The 27637-nt window shown below is 46.6% G+C and overlaps 1 protein-coding gene across 2 annotated transcripts in view; it reads right to left on the bottom strand.

Moving 5' to 3' along the window:
- LOC144754870 (PDZ and LIM domain protein 1-like) overlaps positions 1–27637 on the bottom strand; it is a 395047-nt gene that overhangs the window by 38966 nt on the left and 328444 nt on the right. The window contains exon 6 of one of the 2 annotated variants that reach the window (XM_078643184.1): positions 26458–26481. The exons of the other annotated variant lie outside the window; for it this stretch is intronic. Within the exon in view, the coding sequence (XP_078499310.1) occupies positions 26458–26481 (24 nt within the window). The remainder of the gene's footprint in view (positions 1–26457; positions 26482–27637) is intronic. 2 annotated transcript variants of the gene reach the window in all.

Genomic DNA, 27637 nt, shown 5'->3' with positions numbered 1-27637 from the left:
ATTGCCCTGTTTTTAGATTCCAACCCCCTAAGTCAAGCGAAAATTTTAAAAATATTTTCAGACTTTCAAAAACTAGGGGGCTATAAAATTAATGTTAAAAAGACGGAAACTATTTTATTAAACTGCACTGTAGACACTTTAATACCAGAATTTAGGCAAATTTATGACCCCACACCGAAGAGATATCTAGGAATATTCATCTCGGACAATTTAGACGAGCTGTTCTCACTTAACTATTCACCGTTGCTAAAAAAGGTTGAGTCCCTTTTAGAACGCTGGAATTTATTACCCTTGTCCATAATGGGCCGAGCAGCACTGATACGTATGTCGATCCTACCTCTTTTTAATTTCTTATTTAATGCAGCACCCTGTGTTATTCAGGCCTCCTTTTTTAAAAAGATAGATTCCCTAATATCTTCATTCCTTTGGGCCAAAAAAGCTTCTAGACTCGCACTTAGCACTTTATATCTTCCATTTGAACAAGGAGGGTTATCCCTCCCAAACATAAGGGAATACTATTTTGCGTCTTTTGCACACCATAGTTTTAGGTTTTTCTTTTTAGACACGAATGAGGCAGACAATTTTTTTATGAAGAAGATGTTGACAGAGGTAAAGATAATCGATCCAATTAGAGTTACTAAGGATCCCAAAAAAATCCGCTACAAGTCCCTTCAATGGATTTTGAGACAGAAAACCCAGTTTTTGAAATCCCACTCTATTCCTAGGATAAGTAATACAACTGATTTAAACAACTTTAACCTAGGAGAAGAGGGATGCATGGACAGAAAAACGACAAACCTTTGGAAAGAAAATGGTTTTGTTAAAATAGATGACTTCCTGGCTGGTAACAGGTGGAAGACATGGGATCAAATTGCCAGCCAGGTGAGCCATTCTCATTCCGTTCTGAAATGGTCCTTTTTTATGTTGAATCCAATACTCCGAGAGCTGGATATAGGAAATCTCTATTTTAAGGAAAATATATCCACAGCACTGAATAATAAAACTCAAAAAAAGATGAGTATTTGGATTAAAATATTAAAAGAGGACAAGAAACAGGAATCCTTGAATAAGATTACTGAGAGGTGGAAAAAAAGGGAGGATATTAAAATCAATCAACAAATTTGGGATAAAATAAACAAATTCAATAAAACAATTTTTCGCGGCGCTAATTTTAAACGCATGCAATTTTATAATAAATGGTTGATCTACAGAACTCCCTCTTATCTCCAAAATATCTTTCCTCTACTTGCCGATAAATGTTTTCGATGTGAGGAAAAAGGGACCTGGAAACACATTGCCTGGGAATGTCCTAAAATCCAACCGCTATGGAGGGAAATTGAAAAATATCTTTCCTCTGAGCTTAAAGCTCCTATAATATTCGATGATCTAGTCCCAGTTCTTGGCTGCTCATCGATCAACACCAAATATGACGAATTTCTTTTCATAGCTTCTCTAATAGCTAAATCACTCATATTGCAGTTTTGGAAAACCAATCAAGTACCGACCTTTCAGGCATGGAAGGCTAAATTAATACGAACACAGGGCAGGGAAAGAAAATATGCGTTTAGGTCAGGGGCTTTAAAAAAATATGAAAAGTTTTGGAGTGTTTTTGAATTGTAAAAGATACCTTCATAATCACTAGTCTGCCTATATGCACTTTTAAGCACTTCTGCACATTACAATTATTTTTTACAGTTCATAATTATGACATGGACACTATATCGCTGATTATTTATGTATAACCACATGCCATGTATTGTACCAAAGTCTTTTACAAATGTATTCTGTTATGCTGATTTTGTTTTTATGAACTCTCAATAAAAATAATATTAAAAAAAAAATAACCCAAAACTCATCCACTCCACTCCACCCCACCCACAACCACAGCACTCAATGACTCCAGCCCCCAGCAGACCTTGACCAACTGGACTACCCTCAACTCGGATGACACCTCCAGGATCATGTAGAGCATCCACTCCAGAGCCCCTTCGACCCCTGCCCTCATCACATCTTTAACAGAGCTGGCACCTCCATCACACCCAAACTATGCCGCACCATCAACTGCTCCATCAAGTCTGTAACCTTCCCGGAAGACTGGAAGCACACAGAGATCAACCCCCTGCTGAAGAAACTGTCTGCTGAACCGACAAATCCTCAAGGACCACAGACCCATCTCTCAGCTCCCCTTCCCAGCCAAAGTCATCAAGAAAGCCATCAACACCCAACTCTATGAGTTCACCGAAACAAACAACATCCTGGACCTCTCCGAATCGGGCTTCTGAAGCAACCATATCACTAAGGCAGCCCTCCTTGCCACTACGGATGACATCTGCACCCATCTCGACCGAGGCGAGACCGCAGCCCTCATCCTTCTGGACCTCCGAGTCACTTTTGACACAGTCTCCCACCACACCCTCTCCGCAAGACTCCACGCCAGCATCCACGACAGAGCCCTAGAATGTAACCGCTCCTACATCACCAGCCGAACACAGAGTCAGACTTCCACCTTTGAACTCAGAACCCACAGGGATCCGGTGCTGAGCGCCTCAGGGATCCTCCCTTAGCACTACCCTCTTCAACATCTACATGGCCCTGCTTGGAGCCATCATCAGAAGCCGCAACTCAAAGTCATCTCCTATACCCAGCTAATCCTCTCCCTCATAGAGGAACCCACATCCGCCAAGAGCAACTTCCATGATGTGATGAGGGTAGTTGCCACCTGGATGAAAGACAATTTCCTCAAGCTTAACTCGGACAAGACCGAAGTCCTCATCTCTGTCCTCTCTGCCTGGGACAACTCTTGGTGGCCCGCAGCACTCTGAATCTCGCCCACAACCACATACCACGCACAAAACCTTGGCATCAATCTGAACTCCTCAATCTCAATGAACCGCCAAATCAATGCAGTTTCATCTTCCTGTTTCCACACACTGCCTCCTTCACAAGATGTTCAAGTGGATCCCACTGAGTCCAGGAAAGCAGTCACCCATGTCAGCAGCAGAATCAACTATGGCAATGCACTCTATGCCAGCACAGTCCAGAACGCCTCTGCCAGCCTCATCCTGAAACATCCCACATCGCAACCACATCCCTGGCCACCTGAGACTCCTTCCCTGGCTTCCCGTCAACAAGAAAATCATCTTCAGGCTTCTCACACACACCTACTAAGCCCTCCACAACATCTTACCTACATACCTCAACCACCGACTCACCTTCTACACTCCAACCAGGCATCTCCTCTCCAACCCAACTGGCCCTGGCCACCATCCCAAGGATCCTCAAGACCATGGCTGGAGGAAGATTCTTCTCCTACCTCGCAGCAAAGACCTGGAACTCCCTGCCTCTGTACATGAGCCAATCACCATCACTGCCACAATTTAGAAGGATCTCAAGACCTGGCTCTTCAACTGAACCACAAACCTAACCCCCCCACCACCCCAGCCAGCGCCTTGGGACCCTCATGGGTGAGTAGTTGAGTTTTATAAGAACACTGATTGAATGATTGATTGAGAATTACTAGGACATACGATAACGTTTATTCTAAATTAAAAAAGGGCATTTCTTTTGCATGCAGAAGCGTTTCATCTCGGCAAGATGGCGGCTGAGTGAGCTCTGCTGTAAGCCGCTCGTCCAGCGCTCCACAAATGGTTGAAAACCTCCAACCCAGACAGATAAATGTATTCGCTTATAATTGATAGTAATCGGCGAATGCTGGGAAAAAGCAACACCCTAATTTCGTCAAGACTTACTTGTTCGCTAGTATCTACAGTCCTGAAAGCGGTCTTGAAGGCGATCTCTTAGTGTTGTGGAGTGAGATGCCGATTTTGGCTCCCTGTCCGGAGCATGCCGCCAAAGCAGCAAAAACCCTAGCGGGAGTGCAACGAGTAAGGCGCCACGGCTGGTATTGTAACAGAGACAGGAGAACACAGGGGCCCGCATGCTTCACGGAAGGCATCAAACGGAAGGAAAGCCGGGGATGCTACTACCGCAGCAGGAAGCAGCGAGGCGGAGACAGTGAAGCCAAACTATGTGAGCAGCGTCTAACTGAAGCGACTGGCTCTGTAAGGCAACGAGTGATACCAGGGATGTTCTCTGGGCTTGGTAACCAGTGGAGAAGTCGAAATGCGCGGAGAAAGGGCTAATCTCAGTTTTGTCTCAAGGGGTGCCAGAGGTGATAGAAAAGGCAGCAGAGGACACTGTGAGTAACAACTTTAATTTGAATATTATTGCAGATGAGACCAGTGTGGTGGATGTAAAGGCTTGCAGCTCTGTACAAGAGGAGGCAAAGGGTACTGAATCCCTACTCAGCAGTTAACCTGAAAATATCATTGATAAGGACAGCAGTGTGAGGGAAACTGTGAACATGAATGACAACCTAGATAAAAATTCTAAGTCTATTGACACACTGGGGGAATGTCCTAGAACACAGGACTATGGAGAGAATTTTTTGTCTCTCAATGAAGATTCAGAGCTGTCTAATTCCAGTGATTTAACCGATCTTAACAACTCTGGCACAGATTCAGATAGCTCTCTCTCAAACCCTAGAGCACACAAAAGCGATTACCCTCCTTAGTAACACGAAAGAAAAAGACTAAATGTGGTGGAACAGTGCAAGAGATTGGTCAATCAGGATCCGACCATAGTCAACTTAATTGGGACTATTCAACCACTCAGCGGGGTGGGCAAGAGGATGGTGATATTAGAAGTGGATCTGTAAAATCGACTGACAAACTGGTAAATGCTGTGGAATCCCCTCCCTCGATGAGTTTGATTTATTTAACCATTAAACAAATGCAGGGTGAAGCAAGACAGGAACACAAGCGTGCCCATCTTGCAACAAAGAAGCTTCAAGGAGCAATACGAAAAGTGAACAAGTCTTGCGCTGAGATTACGGAGAGGATGGTCTGAGTATGGCAAATGTAATATACATATATATACAAATTCAGATTGAACCATGTTCACCTTTAAAGTTTAAAACAATCAAAAGAGAATTTAATTTTTTGTATTTCTTTCAGGCGTTTTATTCATTCATAGCCAAAATTGTGTAGAACAATTTATGATAAAGACATGTAATTGTTTCATCATTACATTCTGTATTCGAAATCGGTGCTCTCTGTGAAAAGGGAAGGGTAGGTGAATAAGTGAGGGGGACAGAGTAAAGGTGTTGTGACATAAATAGTTGCATCCAAGTTAAAAATGAAAAAACCTCTACAACCAAACTAATGGGCAAAGGTTCCCAATTTTACATCACGCATAGATTTATGAGAATACATCTCTTAATTAGCTCCTATGGTGTGTCAAGGAAAAACGGCGTATTTCTACGTTTCGACCCCTGATACGCAAGAAGGGTGATTCACAGCCTCATGTTGGGGTCTTCGTCAGGAAGAGGAAAGAGAGCCTATGGGGTAAGTAAATACATAAATCAGAATTTTACAAGCGTGAACAGGCGTGGTGATAATTGTCAAAATGGTGATGTGGGTAGTTACCTACATCAGCCGACGGTCATTGAATGTGCCGTCTGCAGGAGGGGCTTTCAAATGCTCCAATGGAACTGAAATATAATAGAATAGGTGCCGTCAGGGCCCTATGTTTTGCTAATTCAAAAGTTGTATCGGGGGCAAGTAAAGAGAGGAACTTACTTGGTGTGCCGGCGAAAACTAGGCACAGGTAGATCTGTCCTCGATGGGGGTGATTTGTCTAAAAACAGAAGGGGAGGCTATTTTGAGCATGGGATTGCCGTGATGGTAAATCAGGTCTACAGCCAAATTGCACTTAATAACTAAGAATTGGTAATCCAACAATTACCTTGCAGGGTTGAATTGTCAATGCCACCCTGTTAATCCAAACGCGTATTCACTCGCGGTGGGGGTCTCAGTGCCGGTACGTTTTACTAAAAACAAAGCGGAACTGGGTTAAGTTTACTTGGTCCGCTAGTCCGGAGCTTCAATGAGTGTGGCCGACCAAGTAAGTGGCCAGTTAAGGCAGTACATACCTTCTTGAATACGAGCGCGCATCAGCGCTATTACTTCCCCGGCAGCCTGCATCCGAAGAGACTCGCGGTGCAGGCGCTCAATGCCAGTGAAGGCTAGATGCAAAGGGGGCTCGGCCCGGCGGTCCAATGGGATCGGGGCTGGGTTCGCGCGTTCCCAGAGGCTTGCTTAAAGGGATAGTGTCCCCTTCTGGGGAAGAGAACTGGCTGTTCGTCATCGGATCGAAAACGATCATTACAGGGGAGGGGAGGGGATCTCAAATGATGTCGCAGGGTGTTACCTGGCATATGGGGGTGTGGCATTACCTCGGGGCATGCTGTCTATACGCACCGTTCTACATTTGTATTAACAAGTCACGGAGCAGACAGACTACATCCAATTACATCGTCTGATATTAAGCAATGGATCGCCAAGCATTTAGCTCCCCCAAATTAACATGTCTAAGACCAGACATTTTGTACATAGACATTAATGCTTGAAGGGCATCCATACATATATTTTCTCCCCGGGTGAGGGAAAAACAGGTGGTAATGCAGTGTGATACATTTCTACAGATTTGAAGCAGCATATGGAGAAAAGTACATCTGGACGTTGATGCTTGACAAGTTACAACACATGGTATACATTCCTCATGGATGTTCAGAGCCGTTCTGTGTGATGTCATGTTTTATATTAATGATAGTTGTACACAGTGTGGATGCAGGGGAGAAAAAAGGCTTTGTTCCCAGGGTCTATTCGGGATTTAGTCCCGCCATCTGCGAGAAACTGGCCTCCAGTTCATTAAGTCCCTTGGTTATGGTTTGAAACTTCTGCATCCATTTGCATTCCCTTGTGTCCAGTGCGGCAGCTAGGTTACCACCCCGGGGGCCGAGGGTGATTTTTTCAATTATCAACCAGCGAATGGACTCTGGGGGATGGTTTTTTTCAGTAAAGTGCTCAACCAAAGGGGCCCCTGGGGTTGCACAGCGAATCCTGCTGCAGTGTTGGAAGATGCGGTTCTTGGCTTTTTGCTGCGTTTGTCCAATGTACATCAGGTTGCATGGGCACAGAATCGCATAAATCACTCCGCTTGTGTTGCAGTTGGTCATTGATTTGAGGTCTACTGTCTGGTCGTTGTACCGTATTTGCTTGGTTTCCAAGCACAGCGGGCAGGCCTTGCATTTTGTACATTTGAAATGGCCCAACAAATCCGGTAGGTTCCATAGGTTCCGAATTGTCGGTGCCGGTGGGGTTTCCAGTAGAGATCTCACCACCGAATCCCTTACATTCCTTGATCTTTTGAAAGCGTGCATGGGGGGTTCAGGGACTTGCAAAACTTCTCCTACCAGATCCCAGTGTTGGTTCACAATTTTGCGGATGGCGTTGCTCTCGGTGCAGAAGGTGGTGACGCATATCATTCGCTCTTGCGATGTTTTTCTTATCTTTGGTTCCAGTAAAGTTGCCCTGTCTTGAAACCACGCCCTTTTCCTGGATCTCTTCACTAGGCGTTTAGGATAGCCTCTGTCAGTAAGACGGGTGATCAGGTCATCCGATTCCCTGAAGAAATCTTCTTTAAGGGAACAGTTTCTCCGGAGGCGGAGGAACTGCCCGAATGGCAGGTTGTCTCTTAAGCCCCTGGTATGGTGGCTGGTGTATCTTAATAGGGAATTTCTTTCAGACGGCTTCCGATAAAGGGTAGTGTAGAGGTGTCCTTCCTTTTCCTTGATACTGATGTCCAGGAAGTCAATCGATTCTGTGTTGGATTGCATGGTGAACTTGATATCCGGCGATTGGTTGTTCAGCCATGCCAAGAAGGCCTGGAGAGGTTCAAGTTGGCCAGTCCATATCATCAGGACATCATCGATGTATCGATGCCATGATGTAATCATCGCTCTGTAAGGATTGTTGTGTGAGAGGATGGTATCCTTTTCCAATTCAGACATAAAAAGAATAGCTAAGTCTGGAGCAAAGGCCGCGCCCATCGCTACTCCTTTGCTCTGTTCGTAGAAGTTATTTTGGAAAATGAAGAAGTTCCTAGTCATTGCAATATCTAGTAGAGCCACTATGAATTCTGTTGGGACTGGGGTAGGTTGCACCCAAACGCAGCAAAAAGCCAAGAACCGCATCTTCCAACACTGCAGCAGGATTCGCTGTGCAACCCCAGGGGCCCCTTTGGTTGAGCACTTTACTGAAAAAAACCATCCCCCAGAGTCCATTCGCTGGTTGATAATTGAAAAAATCACCCTCGGCCCCCGGGGTGGTAACCTAGCTGCCGCACTGGACACAAGGGAATGCAAATGGATGCAGAAGTTTCAAACCATAACCAAGGGACTTAATGAACTGGAGGCCAGTTTCTCGCAGATGGCGGGACTAAATCCCGAATAGACCCTGGGAACAAAGCCTTTTTTCTCCCCTGCATCCACACTGTGTACAACTATCATTAATATAAAACATGACATCACACAGAACGGCTCTGAACATCCATGAGGAATGTATACCATGTGTTGTAACTTGTCAAGCATCAACGTCCAGATGTACTTTTCTCCATATGCTGCTTCAAATCTGTAGAAATGTATCACACTGCATTACCACCTGTTTTTCCCTCACCCGGGGAGAAAATATATGTATGGATGCCCTTCAAGCATTAATGTCTATGTACAAAATGTCTGGTCTTAGACATGTTAATTTGGGGGAGCTAAATGCTTGGCGATCCATTGCTTAATATCAGACGATGTAATTGGATGTAGTCTGTCTGCTCCGTGACTTGTTAATACAAATGTAGAACGGTGCGTATAGACAGCATGCCCCGAGGTAATGCCACACCCCCATATGCCAGGTAACACCCTGCGACATCATTTGAGATCCCCTCCCCTCCCCTGTAATGATCGTTTTCGATCCGATGACGAACAGCCAGTTCTCTTCCCCAGAAGGGGACACTATCCCTTTAAGCAAGCCTCTGGGAACGCGCGAACCCAGCCCCGATCCCATTGGACCGCCGGGCCGAGCCCCCTCTGCATCTAGCCTTCACTGGCATTGAGCGCCTGCACCGCGAGTCTCTTCGGATGCAGGCTGCCGGGGAAGTAATAGCGCTGATGCGCGCTCGTATTCAAGAAGGTATGTACTGCCTTAACTGGCCACTTACTTGGTCGGCCACACTCATTGAAGCTCCGGACTAGCGGACCAAGTAAACTTAACCCAGTTCCGCTTTGTTTTTAGTAAAACGTACCGGCACTGAGACCCCCACCGCGAGTGAATACGCGTTTGGATTAACAGGGTGGCATTGACAATTCAACCCTGCAAGGTAATTGTTGGATTACCAATTCTTAGTTATTAAGTGCAATTTGGCTGTAGACCTGATTTACCATCACGGCAATCCCATGCTCAAAATAGCCTCCCCTTCTGTTTTTAGACAAATCACCCCCATCGAGGACAGATCTACCTGTGCCTAGTTTTCGCCGGCACACCAAGTAAGTTCCTCTCTTTACTTGCCCCCGATACAACTTTTGAATTAGCAAAACATAGGGCCCTGACGGCACCTATTCTATTATATTTCAGTTCCATTGGAGCATTTGAAAGCCCCTCCTGCAGACGGCACATTCAATGACCGTCGGCTGATGTAGGTAACTACCCACATCACCATTTTGACAATTATCACCACGCCTGTTCACGCTTGTAAAATTCTGATTTATGTATTTACTTACCCCATAGGCTCTCTTTCCTCTTCCTGACGAAGACCCCAACATGAGGCTGTGAATCACCCTTCTTGCGTATCAGGGGTCGAAACGTAGAAATACGCCGTTTTTCCTTGACACACCATAGGAGCTAATTAAGAGATGTATTCTCATAAATCTATGCGTGATGTAAAATTGGGAACCTTTGCCCATTAGTTTGGTTGTAGAGGTTTTTTCATTTTTAACTTGGATGCAACTATTTATGTCACAACACCTTTACTCTGTCCCCCTCACTTATTCACCTACCCTTCCCTTTTCACAGAGAGCACCGATTTCGAATACAGAATGTAATGATGAAACAATTACATGTCTTTATCATAAATTGTTCTACACAATTTTGGCTATGAATGAATAAAACGCCTGAAAGAAATACAAAAAATTAAATTCTCTTTTGATTGTTTTAAACTTTAAAGGTGAACATGGTTCAATCTGAATTTGTATATATATGTATATTACATTTGCCATACTCAGACCATCCTCATTTGTACTGATCAACGGACCCAGGTCCTGAGTTTTAAGGGCCTACCCCTTTCATACTCACACGAGATTACGGAGAGAACACCGTCCTGGAGGAGCGAGTAGTAACACTTGAGACTGGGGTGGAGAATGCAGCTCGACAAGCTTTCACAAACAAATCGCGTATGATGGCTGTTATGTGGAAGATGGAGGATTTTGAAAATCGCCAGAGGCGCAATAATTTAAGACTCCTTGGTATAACCGAAAAAGCGGAGGGAGACGATATAAGAGGTTTTGTGTTGTGCCTAATGAAGGTTTTTTTTCCTGAGTTAGGGCATTGGGACTGGGAAAAGGAGATTCCGCGTGTGCATTGTTTCCCTCTCATGCTTCAAAAGAAACATGATCTTAACAGTACTAATAAAAAACCTAGAGCTAGTTTAATTTTTTTTAGGTAATTTCCTTCTGCGTCAAGCAGTGTTTGATAAAGCTAGACCTGAGGCACGGCGTTCAGCTGAAGGCCTCTCCTTCTTTGTAAGACCTGACTTCTGCCATATCATGGTACAGAGGAGGTGGAGACTTTGCCAACTAATTTCGCCATTTCAAAAGATAGGGACGGAGGCTTATCTCCTTAGTCCAGCGAGACTTCAAAATTACTTATAAGGGTACCACCAGAATATTTACATTAGAATTACAAGCTCAAGACCACCTTCGTGAAATCTCGGAGACCAGGATCTCTAAGGGGGCTGAGGGATAGCCGTGAAATAATGGATTGGACAAGACAGTTTTTCGGGAACGAGATGGGATTGCTGGTTTAACTATCTAGTTTGCTTATTTGTTTTCACTGTTGCTTTTTTTGATAGTATGGATTATTTTGTGGAGCTGGATGGGTGGCGGGGAGAGCAGTTCATGCAGGAGGCATCACGAGGGTCTACGGACCTTTTGTGCCTAGAGATGGAGGGTGGAGGGGAGAATTGGGGGGGGCAGGAGTGCTGATCCAGGTGGTTGTATTAAATATATCAGATTCGTTAGTTTCAATGGAAAGCAGGAAGTAGAGCAGAAGGGGGTTGTTTTATAGTCAAAATGATGTTAAATAAATTAAGGATAGCCTCAATCAATATATGCGGCCTGAATAATCCCGTGAAAAAACGTAGGATTAATGTTGATGGACAATTTCTGAAGGCAGACATAATTTGTCTCCAAGAGACTCACATCAGTCAGTCAGTCAAGAATTCTTTATTTCGATTAATAAAAATCATAAAAGAAAACAATACAAGAAAGACAATCCTCCGCACATTAAAAACGAACTAGCAATCCACAAACAATTCGTACAATTCATATATACACAGAAATTACATTTGTTTTAAATTGCATCAAGTGTAATATCATGATTTTAAAATATTAATTTTTTTCTTAAAAAAAACTCTTAATCAGTGGCTTTCCACAAAATATAAAAAGCATCAGACAATATATAAGTTTGTGACCATAAACCATGGTAGGTCCTCAAATGTGAAAAACAGTTAAAAGGGTCTTTTTTTTATTTATTCGGGCTGCGGCCACCAGGAAGCTAGCTACACTGTACGTGACCTGGACAGAGCTAAGCATTTGTAGGTGCATAAGGGCGGGCGTTACTTGTATGAATCCCAATTCCCCGCAAAATTGGTATTAAGAATTTTTTACGCGCCTCCTGGTAGCGCTCACAAAACATTACCAAATGGAGTGTATCCTGGACAGAAAAATTGTCACAGGAGCAGGGTGGGGAATCTTCTGGTTTCCCCCACTTGGGGAATGAACCCAATGTGTGATGGATAAGGTTAAACCGAAATCTCACCAGCAAGAAACGATGGAAGGGTTTAGTGACATACAGCAAGTAGGGTTCAGTAGATGGACAGGTTAATAAAACATAGGTCCTCCTGACATGTGGTTTTCTAAGTTCCTCCTCCTCCCTCTCAGCCTCCAACAACCTGAGAAAGCGATGTTTAATCCACCCTATATCCTCCCTTTTGATGCACTGTGGTGAAGAATAGAGATCTGGTCGACCCAGCCTGTCACATGCGACAGCCAAGGGACCCTCTCCGCCTTTTCCAGAGCAACACAGTCCCTCAAAATCAGGTGGTTAAGAGTGAGCTCCTCATTCATCCAGGTTTTGGCCCAACAAATCAACGGCGCCCTCTTTAGTTGGTCCGAGATATAACCCTGGCCCAGTTCAGAATGTATTGAAAATGTGGGGGACGATTGTGGGAGTGATAAGAGCGATCTAAAAAACCTATTTTCTGCGATTTGTATGTTGGTCGTAGCTACATAACCCCAAATTGGCGCACCATAGGACACTATCGCTAGGCACTTTGATTTATAGATCTTTAGTATAGCCTCCATGGGTCTTGCCCCCAGTCTCTTGGAGAAGTTCAAGAGGGCTGTGGTAGATCTCACAACTACATTACTCCTTAACTTCATTTGCGGGCTCCAGTTACCCCTCTCATCGAAAATGACTCCCAGGTAGGGGAAAGAAGGCACCCTCGTCAGGACCGTTCCATTACATCTAAAGCTTTTCAACTTCATGTTCTTACTCCGCACTCCGGCCACCATTACGTGTGATTTAATGGTTTTAACTTTTAGATCCAGGGCCTCCATGAAGTCGCCAAAATGGTCCAGCAGCCTCTGTAGGCCCTGGCCCGTGCGCGCCAGTAGAACAGCATCATCCGCGTACAGGAGGACCGGGATACCCGATCCCCTATACGCGGTGTGTCCAGTGTAGCCAAGCCCAAAGATTTTCCGAGGTCATTAATATAGATGGTAAAGAGAAGGGGGGCCAATATGCATCCTTGTCTTACCCCCCTACCGGAGCTAAATTTACCAGTGCACCGACCTTCCCTCGTGACCCTGACAGAGGCCGACAAATCCTGGTGAAGATGACCTAAAAAGTTCACCAAGGCTTCGTCCAGGCCCAAATCACGTAAAATCCTCCATAATTTCGAGCGGTTGACTAAATAAAACGCCGAAGAAAGGTCCATAAAACCCAGATATAAATAACCATCCTTTGCAACTGTATATTTGCTGATAAGGAGGTGCAAATTTAGATATTGATCCATGGTTCCCCGATGAGCTCTGAACCCGTACTGGAGGTTAGAGAGGACTCCCGCACCTGCCAGCCAGTCCCCCACTCTCTTCAGTATGACTCTGCCCATGATCTTAACGGCAGAGTCGAGCAGTGAGATTGGCCTATAACAGGCCGGGTCGCCTCTACACCCCTTCTTAAAAATGGGAACTATAACAGATGAGGTCCAGGATGGTGGAAAGTCAGCAGTGGGCACCGCATTAAATACGTTGGTCAGGATATTGGCCCAAAATTGTGGATACAAGATGTACAGATCAGCGGGGACCCCATCCGGGCCAGGAGCCTTATGTTTGGTGGTCTCTCTGATTGCCCTTTCTACCGCTTCCAGGTGAAACCTAACTGGTATGTTGTTCCCAAAAGGGGCTTCGCCACCCAGTAAGGGGGCCCCCTGCTCAGTTTCGTAAATGCCTTTAAAATGTGAGAGCCAACTATCGTCGGGGATAACACAATCCGTGTCCAGCATCTCCTGGTCCGAGAAGAAGGGCTGGTTTATGATAGCCCAAAATGTTCTACTGTCCCTCAGCACGTCCACAGATTGCAATTTTTCCCAGGCTTCCTTCTTAATTTGTCGCTTACGCCTCGCAATAGCCAATTTATACTCCTGGCGGAGTTGAGCCACTAGTGCCCTGTTCCTTGGCCTCTGTTTCAGTGCCTCAAGCAGAGCACCATGGGTCTTAGAACAGTTTTTAGCAAACCATTTATGGGCCCTCCTAATGTGTCCCCTTTTACCACCCTCTAGATCCTTAGCGATCTGCCTGCACACCGCTACATAAGCTTCAACAACGTCGGCTCCTGCAGCAGTGCCATCCAGGCAAACCGCCAGATTTGCCTCAGTTTTACTCGCTAACTGCTCAAAGAAGGCCTCTGGGACAACCATGTACCATTTGATACGTCTCCCTTGGTCAATAGATGACAGGTCCTTCGGTGCCTCTCCACTTTGCTCCTTTTGGAGCCTACCAACCCCGAGGTCAACTGCCAGTAAGACCGGGTTATGGTCGCTGAAAGTTGAAATCACTGCACCGTAGGCTGAGATTTTATCCAGGGGACCAGGGGATAAAAAGATGTAGCCAATAACCGAGTTTGCTCCTCGTCCTATAAAGGTGGGAACTCTCGCCTTATCATTGCCCACTCCTGGTTCAAATAAATTCACATGAGTTAGAAGGGCCTCAAGGGCCTCTCCCTCTTTACTGTGCTCAAAGTGGGGCACCCCCCCCCGGGTGGTAGTCCACCATGGACATTGTTATAACACTCCCATGGGCAAGGATGTATGTTAAAATCGCCCAAGAGCACCAGCTCTGGGGCAGGAGATTGTTCCTGTATATATGCTGACAAAAAATGCTCTAAGTTGGTGAGGTGCTCATTATGTGATGAGCACTCCCTTGAGTTATAAAAATTAATTATTAAAATGTTTTGCTGATCAGTGATAGTCCATTCAATTATCTGGAAGTTCACGGAATCAGTATCTAATTTTCTGAAATTCCCTGCGAGGTTTAGGGAAAAGAGTACAAGTAGCCCCCCTTTGGGTCTTCCCACTGACCCCTGAACAGCAGGGACAGCAAAGCTAACATAGCCATCTAGTGAGGCGCAGGGTGAAATGTCCCAAGTTTCTTGGAGGGCAATAATCTCATGTTGCCTAATGAACTCCAGCCATATGGGGTCAATTATTTTGGGTCTAATACCTGCCACATTCCAGGTCATAAATTTGCAGATATGCGCCTGATCTCTCCCCTCAGTCCTCATCTCTGCAGGTCTGGGAGCTAGTCAGTCGTTCGCCTCCATTAGGGACAGTGGAGAGAAACGATTGGTAAGCCCTATCTCTAACGGAGGTGGACCGCCCTGCAGTGTGTTAGAAAGTGTACGCGACAGAACCCTATCCATCCTCCCAAAGTGCTCCCGTGTAGGCCTCTGCGCAATGTTGTTTGCCTGATGACATAGTAGCTGCTGTGTGATACTGATGGTCCCCTCCTGAGAATGCACCTGGGAACTTCCAGGTGGTCCAATGAGCCCAACGGGCCTAACCGGAGGATAGAAGAACCCAAGAGGAAGAGGTCTAATGCCCTTATTCGTCAAGTCGGAAGAATCCCAGAACATTCTTTGAGCGCTGGCCTGATTATTAAAATTAACCACCACACAATCCCCTAGGATGCATTTTGGGCGCCACCCGATCCAACTAACCCTTCTTGCCATAATCACACTACTTGTGATATATATGCCACCACTGCAAAGCTGCGCACACCATTGCCTGGCCAGGGACATAGTATCATGGGTTGATTCGTTAAAACCCGCCGTTGTGGAAGGAACCCCTGTGAGAACGGCCACAAACGGGGCTGCCTCAGGTGGTAGCTAAAGGTGATGCTCCCTATGATAGCCCTGCCTGGGGCCAACTCTACTGTTATCCATCCTGTTACAGGCTCCGGGCTTAGCGCTCTCAGGCTTAGCGCTCTCACGCCCCTCCCTTATTGACCACCTTCCACACAAGGCTCCCACTGTGACCGGACTTGCATCCCTAGAATCTTCCCTGTCCATGTTCCTGGTCTTATCACCGGGATCAATAACAATTGGATTCTGAGGAATGACCATGTTCGGCATTCGATCGGTCTTTTGTTTTAAAAAAGCATCAATCTTCTCACATTTGCCCAATAACCCCGCTACGCATTCATTCAGTGTGTCCACAATATCTTTTGCGTTGGCCACCAGGGCGGGCTCCAGTCTTGAGGTAAAAAGATCCTCTACAAGGTTAGCAAAAGGTCCCCTAGACTGCCAACCTGTTGAATAGCCGTCCTTGGAGGATTATTCCTCCTAAGCGGTTTTGTTAAAGTCTTTCTTTTTCGTGTGATCTTAGGTGGTACACCCTCGGGTATTTGGACCTTTGGCGGACTTTGGGGAACAGCCAGCACCGTGTCTATGAGAGGGGGATTTGTTATCACAATTAAAGGTTCAAGTGGGACACCCGGGGTGTACGCTGGGTCTAGTGCCAAGTCAATAGGGGCAGAAGCCAACCCCAATTCCTTTTCCGCAGTAGCAATTTCCTTAGTCAATACCCCCACAGCAGAGGTTAAATATGAGATAATGGACTCAGATTTTCTGGGAATTTTGGAATGTTTACCTTCGTGTTCGCCGCGGCAGAGCTGCTTTCTCTTCCCCATGGCGAGTATCAGAGGGTTAGCCCTGCCCAGCCTTGTCCTGCCCCGGACGGCCACAGACGGCCACAGACGGCCACAGACGGCCACAGACGGCCACAGACGGCCACAGACAGCCACAGACAGCCACAGACAGCCACAGACAGCCACAGACAGCCACAGACAGCCACAGACAGCCACAGACAGCCACAGACGGCCACAGACGGCCACAGACGGCCACAGACGGCCACAGACAGCCACAGACGGCCACAGACGGCCACAGACGGCCACAGACGGCCACAGACGGCCACAGACGGCCACAGACGGCCACAGACGGCCACAGACGGCCACAGACGGCCACAGACGGCCACAGACGGCCCGCCCTTTGCCCGGGTTTAGCCCGGCGCCGCCCGCGCGCGTCCCGCGACGCGGGGGCTCTCGCTGTTCTTAAGGGCACCTCCGGGGGCAGGACAGGGCATGCGCGACTTCCTGGCGCAAGGGCCGCTGGGGGATGTAGTCCCCGGTCCGCCGCCGCGCCGCGATGTTCAGGGGCAGCAGGCAGCAGGAAGACAGGAAGGCTAGCGGCAACAGCAGGAGCAACGCGGAAGGCTGCGGTGATCCTCAGCACCCCCAGCAACGCCCAGGTCGGTGTCACTATGTCCCCTGCTCCCCCGGGGCTCTCGCTGTTCTTAAGGGCACCTCCGGGGGCGGGACAGGGCGTGCGCGACTTCCTGGCGCAAGGGCCGCTGGGGGATGTAATCCCCGGTCCGCCGCCGCGCCGGCAGCAGGAAGGCAGGAAGGGGCAGCAGGCAGCAGGAAGACAGGAAGGCCAGCACATAGAGGCCAGCAGACTGAGGACTAATGAACTGGAGGGGTATCACCTGATTTCTGCTACAACGCAGGGGACACGTACGAGGATGACTGTGTGCAACATATGAGGGAATGGATTCCTAGATTTCTAGAAGAAAATAGGGGAAGTGCGCAAGTAGAGATAGTTTTGGATACTCTTAAAGCGGGGATTAGAGGGGAAACACTTAGATTTGGCTGGGCTGCTCAAGCAAATGAGAAAAACTATCTCCAGGAACAATACGGGAATTTGAGTGAAGCTGAAACTCAATTGGTGCAGGCTATTACCAATAACGTTGAAATAGAACATACACAAACTAAGGTGGCTATTGTCAAATCCTCTATCATAGAACTATCATCAAATAAGGCAGCAGGGAAATATTGGGCTTGGCGGTCTAAATTGCATGAGTATGGTGAAAGAGTGGGTCAGGTTTTGGCGATTCGGGCAAGACAACAGATAACCTAAGGAGGCATATTAGCAATAGAAGATCCGGGGGTAGGGTCGGTTACTGAACCACAAGACATTTGAGCAGCATTTCAACATTTCTACCAGAAACTTTATAGCAAAGATATCAGCAATGATGAGGAAATATTGCAGAATTACTTGGATGCAATTCCATCGGAAAAGTTAATTCCAGAAGAACCGGAGCATTTAGAATCCCCAATAACACCAGAGGAGATCCATGGTGCTATGTGCTCTTTGGTTACCGGAAAGGCAGTAGGACCAGATTCTATACCTGGAGAGTTTTACAAGATTTTTGCCTCTTCCTTAAAGGAAATTATGATGGATGTGTTTTGGAGAGCCCAAAAAGGGCATGGTGCCCTGGGATCTTGGGGAACAGCTAACATTGTTGTCTTTCCCAAAAAAGGAAAGCCAACTAATGAAATGGGGGCTTATCGTCCCAACATTTAATACAGTGGTTCCCAAACTGTGCGCTGCGGCACCCTGGTGCACCGCCAAAACCAGCCAAGGGCGCCACGGTCACAGATGCTTATCATAATAATCTATTCTGAATTACACCAGCCTCTGGAATGCAGGCCGGGTGCGCGGTGCCTGTCGACCACTAGGTGGTGCACTTTCTGCATCGTAGTGTAATGATTTATCATAAGTAAAGAAACACAGGGTGGCAGACGTTGCCCTCATTGGAAGTATTTTCACTTGAAGCATCTGCTGAACAATCTCCACGCGAGGACAGCAAGCTAGTTCTGGTAAAAGCACTTTGCTTGTTATTTTTTAGATTATAGTTGCAATGTTAAACCTGAAACTACGATTCCCCAAATGCAGTGTTCCTTTGGCAAGAATACTTGGACAGTTAATAGTGTTGAACGAAAAATGGGGCCACTGTACAAATCTAACGTTTAATACAGATATATTTAGAAATTCCCTTTCAAAAGGGGATGATTGTGAGCATGCTTTAAACTAACATTTCACTTGAGAGTGTTCATAGCCGACCTACCTCAGGTTTATCTAGGACACACTGAACAAGTCGTGTTGCCTATTGGTGTGAGCCCCTTGACAGAGAACATGTCACCCAAGCATCTCCTGTGTTTTTTTTTTTTAAAACAGATTTTATTGATTGCATGGTGGAGACATATCAAGTAATGCCCTGAGAGCCAGAGACAATCACTAGAAGCAAGTTATCAATCACAATTTTCATGCAATTATTTTCATAGCTGAGCAAACAAGTGAATAAAACAGTAAAGAAAGGGGGTAGCACAACTCCTGCCCCGCCCACCTACAACCCCCCCTCCCCCCGCGTGCGCCGCCGCCTGCTCCGCCTGTGTTTTGCTTAAAACATATTACACTTGCCAAACTTGCCACAGTGTCCTTGTGCATCTCAGGCTGTCGGGCTGTCAAGGGAGCTGAAATACATCTTCCTCAGGTGGTGGTTCCAAGTTCAGACCCCGAAAGTCCGCCCACCTCTTCCATATCTTGTAGTGCTTTCGAGGACATCCCCTGGCCACATATATTGGCTGTTCCAGGCCCATACTAAAGTCCATCCCATTCTTCCAAGCTATAAGTGATGGGGCTCGGGGTGCCTTCCAAGATCTTGCAATGTCCCTTTTGGCCAGGATGAAGCTTATACCGATTGCCCCCCACCCCAGCCAGTACGTGTAGAAGTGACAGCTGGGGATCCTTCCGAAGCACCCAGGCCAGGTCCTCATTCAAACATCTGAACACCCCATCCCAGAACTTCCTTATGACCCTGCAGTCCCATACTGTATGCAGGAGCGTACCCTCCTCCGATCCACACCTAAGGCACTCCGGGGATGCTATCAAGCCCGCCCTCCACAAGCGCTGCCTAGTGTAATACACACGATGAAGGTACCTGGATTGTATTAGTCGCAAGCGGGTGGAGATGGCCGCTCCCCTGGGTCCCTCCAGCGCCTCCACCCAGTCCTCCTCATCAAGCTCCCCAACATCCCGCTCCCACGCTGTCCTAAGCTGTGCAAGGTCCGTGGAGCAATGCCGCACTAAGGTTTGATAGATGCGGGATATCTTTTTGTCAGGTAGTTCTCCCATAAAGACCTTGGCATCGATGGGATTGAATTCCGGTAGGTCCTCCACCCCTTGAAGATATGGAGTAAGTGCATGCCGGAATTGGAGGTATTTGTAGAATTGGGTACGTGGCATCTCGAATTCCTCCCATAAAGTATCAAATGACTTGAGAACACGCCCTGACATAACATCGCCTAGTTTCGAGATACCTATTGCATCCCAACCCCGGAAGCCCACCAGGGCAGCGAGCTGAGGCAACCTACCATTCTGCCACAATGGGGTTTCTAACGTTAGAACATTCCACCATCCCATCCTACGCAGGGCCTGTCGCCATATCTGAAAGACCACCTGCGTACTGGACGGCAGGGACCTCCGGAGGGATGCAGAGTAAAGTAGCGTATGTAAGGAGGCAGTGCCCATCAGGGCTCGCTCCAATGCATACGCGGGATCGCCCCTGTCCGCATACCACCAGTCGTTCAGAACCAGGAGGTGGGATGCTTGGTAGTAGGACATGACGTCTGATGTGGCCAGTCCTCCCGTGTACGTGGAGCGAAAGCAAGTCCGCAAGGCAACTCGCACAGCGCCCCCCTCCCAGAGAAAGCCACTCAGCGCCGTGTTAAGGCGCCAAAACCAACTCTGTGGGACCAACACCAGATGGTTTTGCAATTGATAAAGTAGGCGTGGGAGCGCCACCATCTTAAAAATGGCGGATCTACCATGGATGGAGAGCGGCATTCTGGCCCATGCCTTGATGTCCTCCCGTATGCGCTCCCACACCGGGGTAATATTACGCTCCCGGGCCACGGACGCATCCTCCGTGAGAAACACCCCCAAGTATTTCACTCCATCTGCGGCCACCCGAATCCCCTCGGCCCACTCTCCAACTGGCTGCGGACCCCCCAGAGTCCGGAGGGTAGATTTCCCGGGGTTCATATAGAGGCCCGATGTTTCGCCAAAAAGTTGTAGGATTGGCAGAATGCGAGGCCCCGAGCGCTCTAGATCAGTAAGGAAAAACAGCACATCATCTGTGTATAGGGCTATCCTATCTGCCACGTCGGTCGACCACTGAAATCCCTTTAGCTGAGCGTCGATCCGCACCCACGCCGCAAGGGGTTCCATCGCAAGTGCAAATAAATACGGGGAGAGGGGGCAGCCCTGTCTCGTCCCCCGCTGGATGCTAAAAGAGCGAGTTATCCCTCCGCCCACTCGCACCGCAGCCGTGAGGTCCGTGTATAAGAGCCGTACATAGGCTAGGAATCAGGGGCCGAGATTCAGATGCCCCAGAAGGGCAAATAAGTACGTCCAGCTCAGGGAGCCAAACGCCCTGTCCATGTCTGCCAACAGCTGCGCAGCCCGTTTTCCCAATCCCCGCCAGGCCGATATCGCAATCTGAGCCCGCCTGATATTGTGACGAGTGGGACGCTGCAGCATAAAGCCGGCTTGGTCCGGGTGGACCAAATCTGTGATGTGGGGCTTGAGTCTATTAGCGAGGGCCTTTGCCAGGATCTTGGCCTCGGGGTTAAGCAACGAAATTGGACGGTAGGACTCATGTTTCTCCGGAGCCCGACCTCGCTTCAGAAAAACAACTACCTCCGCATGTCTCCAGTCCGGGGGCAGCGTGCCACTCTCACACGCCTCCTCAATGACCGGCCGGAAGTGGGGAGTCAGCTGCATCGCATATTGTCTAAAGAATTCGCTCGGGAACCCATTCGGACCCGGCGCCTTACCCGGGTTCAATTCGCCCAGTGCCGTGGCCAGCTCGTCATCCGTCAACGGTCGGTCCAATACATCCCGAACCTCATCCGTGACGGCCCTCGGAGGGAGGTCGTCTATAAACCGCTGCACCATCTCCGCTTCCACGCATATAGGGTCTCATAATACGAGGCAAAGCTACCAGCTATCGCATCAGGCTCCAAGAGCGGCTCCCCATCCGGGGTAACTATTCGGGGCAATGGCTGGGCATGCATGATGCCCTGACATAAGCGATGGAGCATCTTGCAAGATTTGTCGCCCCACTGATATATGCGGCTACGTGTAGCGAGCCAGGCCTGTCGGGCTTCATCCAATAGAACCGATGTGTATTGTTGTTGCGCCAACACTAGCTGACGCCTCACCTGTCCGCCGTCCTCCCCCCGCCCTCTGCGCTCCAAATCCTCCAATTCCGCTTCTCGCCGCACTAGGTCCCTACGCTTTTCCCTACGCGCTGCCGCGCACCATGAGATGTCAATCCCCCGCAGCGTGGGCTTCATTGCCTCCCACAGCGTCGCCGGAGTGTGGCAGGGTACGCTCAGACGGGAGTCCCTTGCTCACTTTGCCACTGGATTCAAGCAAGCCGGGCTGAAGACGGCTGTTATGCCAGAAACCGGTCCTCGGAAGCTTGTTTCCGGTCCAGGGAAGGCATGGCTTGGCAGTTCGGGCTGGACTGTTCCCATGAGGCACAGGCGTCACCACCCCCTTTTGTACCGCTTTGGCCGCCATAAGTGTTGCAGGGTATGCTCAGACGTGAGTCCCTTGCTCACTTTGCCACTGGATTCAAGCAAGCCGGGCTGAAGACGGCTGTTATGCCAGAAACTGGTCCTCGGAAGCTTGTTTCCGGTCCTAGGAAGGCATGGCTTGGCAGTTCGGGCTGGACTGTTCCCATGAGGCACAGGGTCAGACTGATTTGCATATAGCCATGTCTGAACTGGGGTGGCAGAGTGGGCTAAAGAACGGTGATTGATCAAACCCAGATCTTTTGACTGGGTGCGAGTGTTTGATTGGTTCAGATGCTCCGTCCGTCACCACCCCATTTTGTACCGCTTTGGCCGCCATAAGTGTGGCAGGGTATGCTCAGACGTGAGTCCCTTCCTCACTTTGCCACTGGATTCAAGCAAGTCGGGCTGAAGACGGCTGTTATGCAAGAAACCGGTCCTCGGAAGCTTGTTTCCGGTCCAGGGAAGGCATGGCTTGGCAGTTCGGGCTGGACTGTTCCCATGAGGCACAGGGTCAGACTGATTTGCACATAGCCATGTCTGAACTGGGCTGGCAGAGTGGGATAAAGAACGGTGATGGATCAAACCCAGATCTTTTGACTGGGTGTGAGTGTTTGATTGGTTTGGATGCTCCGTCCGTCACCACCCCCTTTTGTACCATCAAACAAAGCAGGGGCATTCCAAGAGGACCCACAAGAATGTGTATTGCATTAAAATAATAATCAGCGAATATTAGATTTCCACATTTTAATGTGATCAAACCACTCAATATTGACAGTAAGAAGCCTGTTAAGATTGTGAGCAAACATCACAGCATTAAACTGTGCACGTATGAAATTCTTTTAAGAAATTAGGGACATTGCAGTGGCATAAATACATACACTGCTTAAGGCCACATGCTTCTAGTTGCATCAGAAGTTGGACCATGGTGGGGACAGTCGCCAATGTATTTGGTTTTATTACATGTATCCATGGCTACAAAATAGGCTTTGTCTTTCTTGACTGGAATTGGACACACGGAAGCAGTCTGAATGAAACTCAGTGGTAAGCTACTGACTTGTCATAATGTGAAAGGAAAACCACAAATTGAACAAACCATTGCAATTCCTCATTGTATTCTATGTGGATCACTAACAGATGTAAGGAACTATTAGCCCAGTGGTTCCCAAACTGTGTGCTGCAGCACCCAGGCGCCCCTGGATTTGGCTGGATGTGTCCAGCTTCAGTTTGAGCGCACATGAACAGCAAACAGATGGATTGACTGAACGGCCTGAGGGTGCACAAATATTGTCGAGCGAGAGAGCAACCATATCTTTGCATTGCATGCACTATTCTCCCTACCTTCATCCCAATTATTTTCAGGGATTAAGACGGATGCACTACCGAGGCCAGGATTACTTTCATTTACACACCCACACAAAAAAAAGTGTTGTAATGGGGAGCCGCGGCCCATCGCCAAATAGTCAAGGGAGCCAAAGGTCAAAAAAGTTTGGGAACCACTGCTTTAATAAATAGCGATGTTAAAATATTCGCTAAAATATTAGCAACTCACTTGGCGGCCCTTATTAAGAAATTAGTCTCCCCAACCCAGCATGGGTTTGTACCAGGACGTAGTACAATAGACCACATTCAGAGGGTTATTGCCATCTTTGGCGCAGCAGGGATTACCGGGGACCCTATCGGGCTTATCCTGCTTACTCCCCCCTACTATTTGCACTTCATATAGATCCCCTGATTAGAAGGATTGAAGCTAATAACCTGATTGCAGGAGTCTAGAGTAATAGGGGGACTATGAAAATACTAGCCTACGCTGACGATCTCGCAATAATTACTCAAAACCCCATGTTCGCCTTAAGCGAGATTGAGAATGAAGCTGATCTGTTTGGAAAGTTATCAGGCTATTGTTTGAATCAAAACAAAACTCAGATTCTGGTTGGTAATGGCCTTCAGATGAAGGATGCACAAGTGGTTAAGAAAGCAGTATATTTGGGTGTAGAAATCATGGCAGATGTTTCCAAAATCACTGAAAACAATTTGAACCCCCTAATTTTTAATTTCAACATTTAATTTAGTCGACTTGAGAACCTTAAACTTACAATGGTTTCGAGGTGTAATGCCATCAAATGATTTTTCTGCCAAAGATTTTATATTTCTTTAGGGCTATCTCGCTGACCGTATGTAATGCCTGGTTTACTACAATGAATCAACTCTTTCCTAAGTTTATATGGGCTAATTGTCGACCTCGGTGAGCACTTAAATAACTAACTTTGCCTAGAGACAGAGGGGGGTGGGCAGTTCCCAATCTTCAATTATACCATTGGGCGGCAATGCTACAGAAAATGGGGATATTCCTCAATGAGAAAGACGATAGATTGAGGTTAGGCTCCTCTGTTTCTCCTTTTGAGTTGATTCTAGGAACGGGGGCTAAAGGGTGCCTTTTACGGCACATAGAATTGAATTAATACAAAAGGGTTACATTTTAAATTTTAATTTGTGCTTTTAAGGTCTGGACCTCGGTTCGAAAAAAAACATGGTCCTAGGCAGATTAATGCTTACACACCAATATATAAGAATAATTGTTTTCCACATATCTTTAATGATCGCCATATTGAATTAGACAATCAACAGTTTTTTTAATATCTCCAAATAACAGATTTTATAAGTGAAAAGATGGGAGACCCTTGTGGCTTTTCTAGGGTGAGGTTGGCGGATGAACTATTTGAAGGTTCAAGTACTTTAGGGGGACTGTATAACATTTTGAATGAGCTAATACCAGATGACCTGGCCAAACATATAGATCGATGGCAAAATCTGTTAGAGATTGAACCAGGAGAGATAGAAGACTCACTATATTTTCCCCAGACATCTTTCATTGTGGTTAATCTACAATTACAATGCTTTAAAACATGGTTTAATTTGTATATTACACCTGCTAAAATTGCTAAATGGGGTTGAGGACCAGGTTTTACTTGCCCCCCCGTGCCAGTATCCTGCAGCAGACAGGATACATATGTTTGCCACATGTCCAGTTCTAGACACTTTGAAATAAAGTTTTAGTAGTATTTTGGCAACGATGATGGGTGGAGAAATTGACTTCTCACCTCAATTGATTATATTAGGGGTGGGGTGTCCACTTTCCTTAAGCCAGAGCCAGTCCTTTCTATATATTGCTTTGACAGTTTTTAGATTATGTTTAGCTACTCATTGGCTCGATCCTGTTCCCCATCGGGCAAACAATGGCTAGAAAGACTTCTTGCAATATACAGATTTGAAAGAGCCGTATATTCTAGAAAAGGCTGAAAATCAAAAGCTAAATAGTTGGCTATTTGGGCACCTCTAATGGATTGGTCTAATCTGAATTGTGAATAATGAATTTTTGAATATCCAGCTCAACATTTTATCTAAATTTTTTAATATTTGTCAATGAGATTTGTGTTTTACTTAGTATGAGTCAGTCATGGGAGGGGGTGTGGGAATGGGGAGGATGGAAGGGATGTGGATACAATTACGTATTTTTTTCTGCTGTCTTCTCAATCTGATTTGTTTATATGTGTGAACATACTAATAAAGAGTTATTAAAAAAAAAAAGAGAGAGAGTTACTAGCAAAACCAATAGGCCTGGCTTGCATTCTGCGGTCCGGACAAAAACAACTAAAAACAAAAAACATCCTGCAGGTAAAAGACACAATTAAACATGATTCATTTGTTTACACATTTCATATACAAGAAAAATAATTTAATGTGGGATAATCCAGAGTTCTTTGGAGATGCACCTTATTTCCTCATGCACTGTAATTCAAGCATGCCATATGTAGTAGGCTAACAGACCTACCAGTGAATAGCACTATATACTTTGTAAAGAATTGTTAACAATAGGTGTTGGAAACAGCTGTGCTGAGAAGCCAGACATAAAAGGTAGATGTGCTCCAGCTTGGTATGAAAGCGAGTGGCACATTGTTTTGAATACAGACAGTATAGGCCCAATTCATAAATCATTTTGCACACCTAAATCAGTGGCAGAGCTGCTGAGTGAGATTTTGAGACACAAATATCGTTCATGCATTTATCTAAGGAAGGACAACATGCATGTGATAGAATAAAGTGTGTTTTCAACCAGGGCAAGTGATATACTAGCTAGTGCATTTTGTGGGGTGCATGGATAATGTCTTTTTATTGCCAGTAGTGGAACAAAAAACATTTGCATGCGTAGAAGTGAAATAAACTGACAATAGTGGGTATTTCAGAAACACTACCTTTTTCGGAGGTAGTCTCTTCATCTGTTTCAAAAAGGAAAAAATACGTTTATTAATTTTTTGCCCCTTGAAATAACACATTCTTAGGCCTTGAAAATTGTTATTTGATGTTAACTTGCCCAGGACATCTTTCACTTTTTATTGGTGTTCCTCCTCTTGCCAGTAGAGTGTGCTTCTAGAGTGAGAAAGCCTTTACATGACTGCTTGTGTGAAAGGACCTTGTTGTGGAGGATAAAACTACCACCATCAGAACACATCATGTTGTGTTTCTCATTCCCTGGCAAAAACAACCCAACACCCCCACAAATAGGATCATTACTTACAACTTAATTTCATTATCCCTCGATTAAGGTCCTCTTCGTCCCTGTCCTAACATGGTGAGGCTGTCCCGCCCCGTGACAGGCACTTCACATGCTGTTTATGTTTTATTTCCTATACCCTTACAGGCTCCTCCCTCCCTTCAACAGACCTATAAGTAACAAGTCAAGATAGGTGTAAAACTGATAAGGAGGGAGGGAGGAACCCTGACTAGGATGAGGAGGACCTTAAGCAGGGTAATGAAGTGTACTGGTCAGTAATGATCTCATTACCCACTCATAGGACCTCCTCGTCACAGTCTTAACAAGGTGAGGAAATCCAGAGTGAAGAAGACCACGCATCTGAAATGCTTATGCATAATTTATTAAACATATCAATTACTTCATTGCTACCTTAACCACACCAGAACCAAAATTGTCCAGGGTAGAACTTATCACAGAGTCGATAGTGACTAACAAATGTGTAATGGGATGCCCATGTGGCTGCCCTACAAATTTCCTGAATAGGAACCCCACCTGCCTCTGCCTAAGAGGTGGAAACCGATCTTGTTGCATGACCTTGACCTCCAGAAGGGAAAACCTGGCCCAGAGATGTATAAGCCTGGCGTACCCATCTGCTCAGAGTAGCAGGAGTAACTTGGAATTCATTTTAGGAATGAACTTTAGATCAGGCCTAAGCACTAGCCTATCTGGAAGAATCTGAAAATTTGGAAAAGAAACATCCAGGAACCCAAGCTCACCTAGGCATCTGGCATATGTTAATGCCAACAAAAAAGATGTTGTTTGTGTGATCTGCCTCTTCTAAAGGTTCAAACTGAGGAAGCTGTAATCCCCCCAGGACAGTAGGTAAATACCAGGTGGGA

The sequence above is a fragment of the Lissotriton helveticus genome, chromosome 5_1 (assembly GCF_964261635.1).
Source record: "Lissotriton helveticus chromosome 5_1, aLisHel1.1, whole genome shotgun sequence".
Lineage (NCBI taxonomy): Eukaryota > Metazoa > Chordata > Amphibia > Caudata > Salamandridae > Lissotriton > Lissotriton helveticus.
This window is presented reverse-complemented; position numbering and strand designations above follow the sequence as displayed.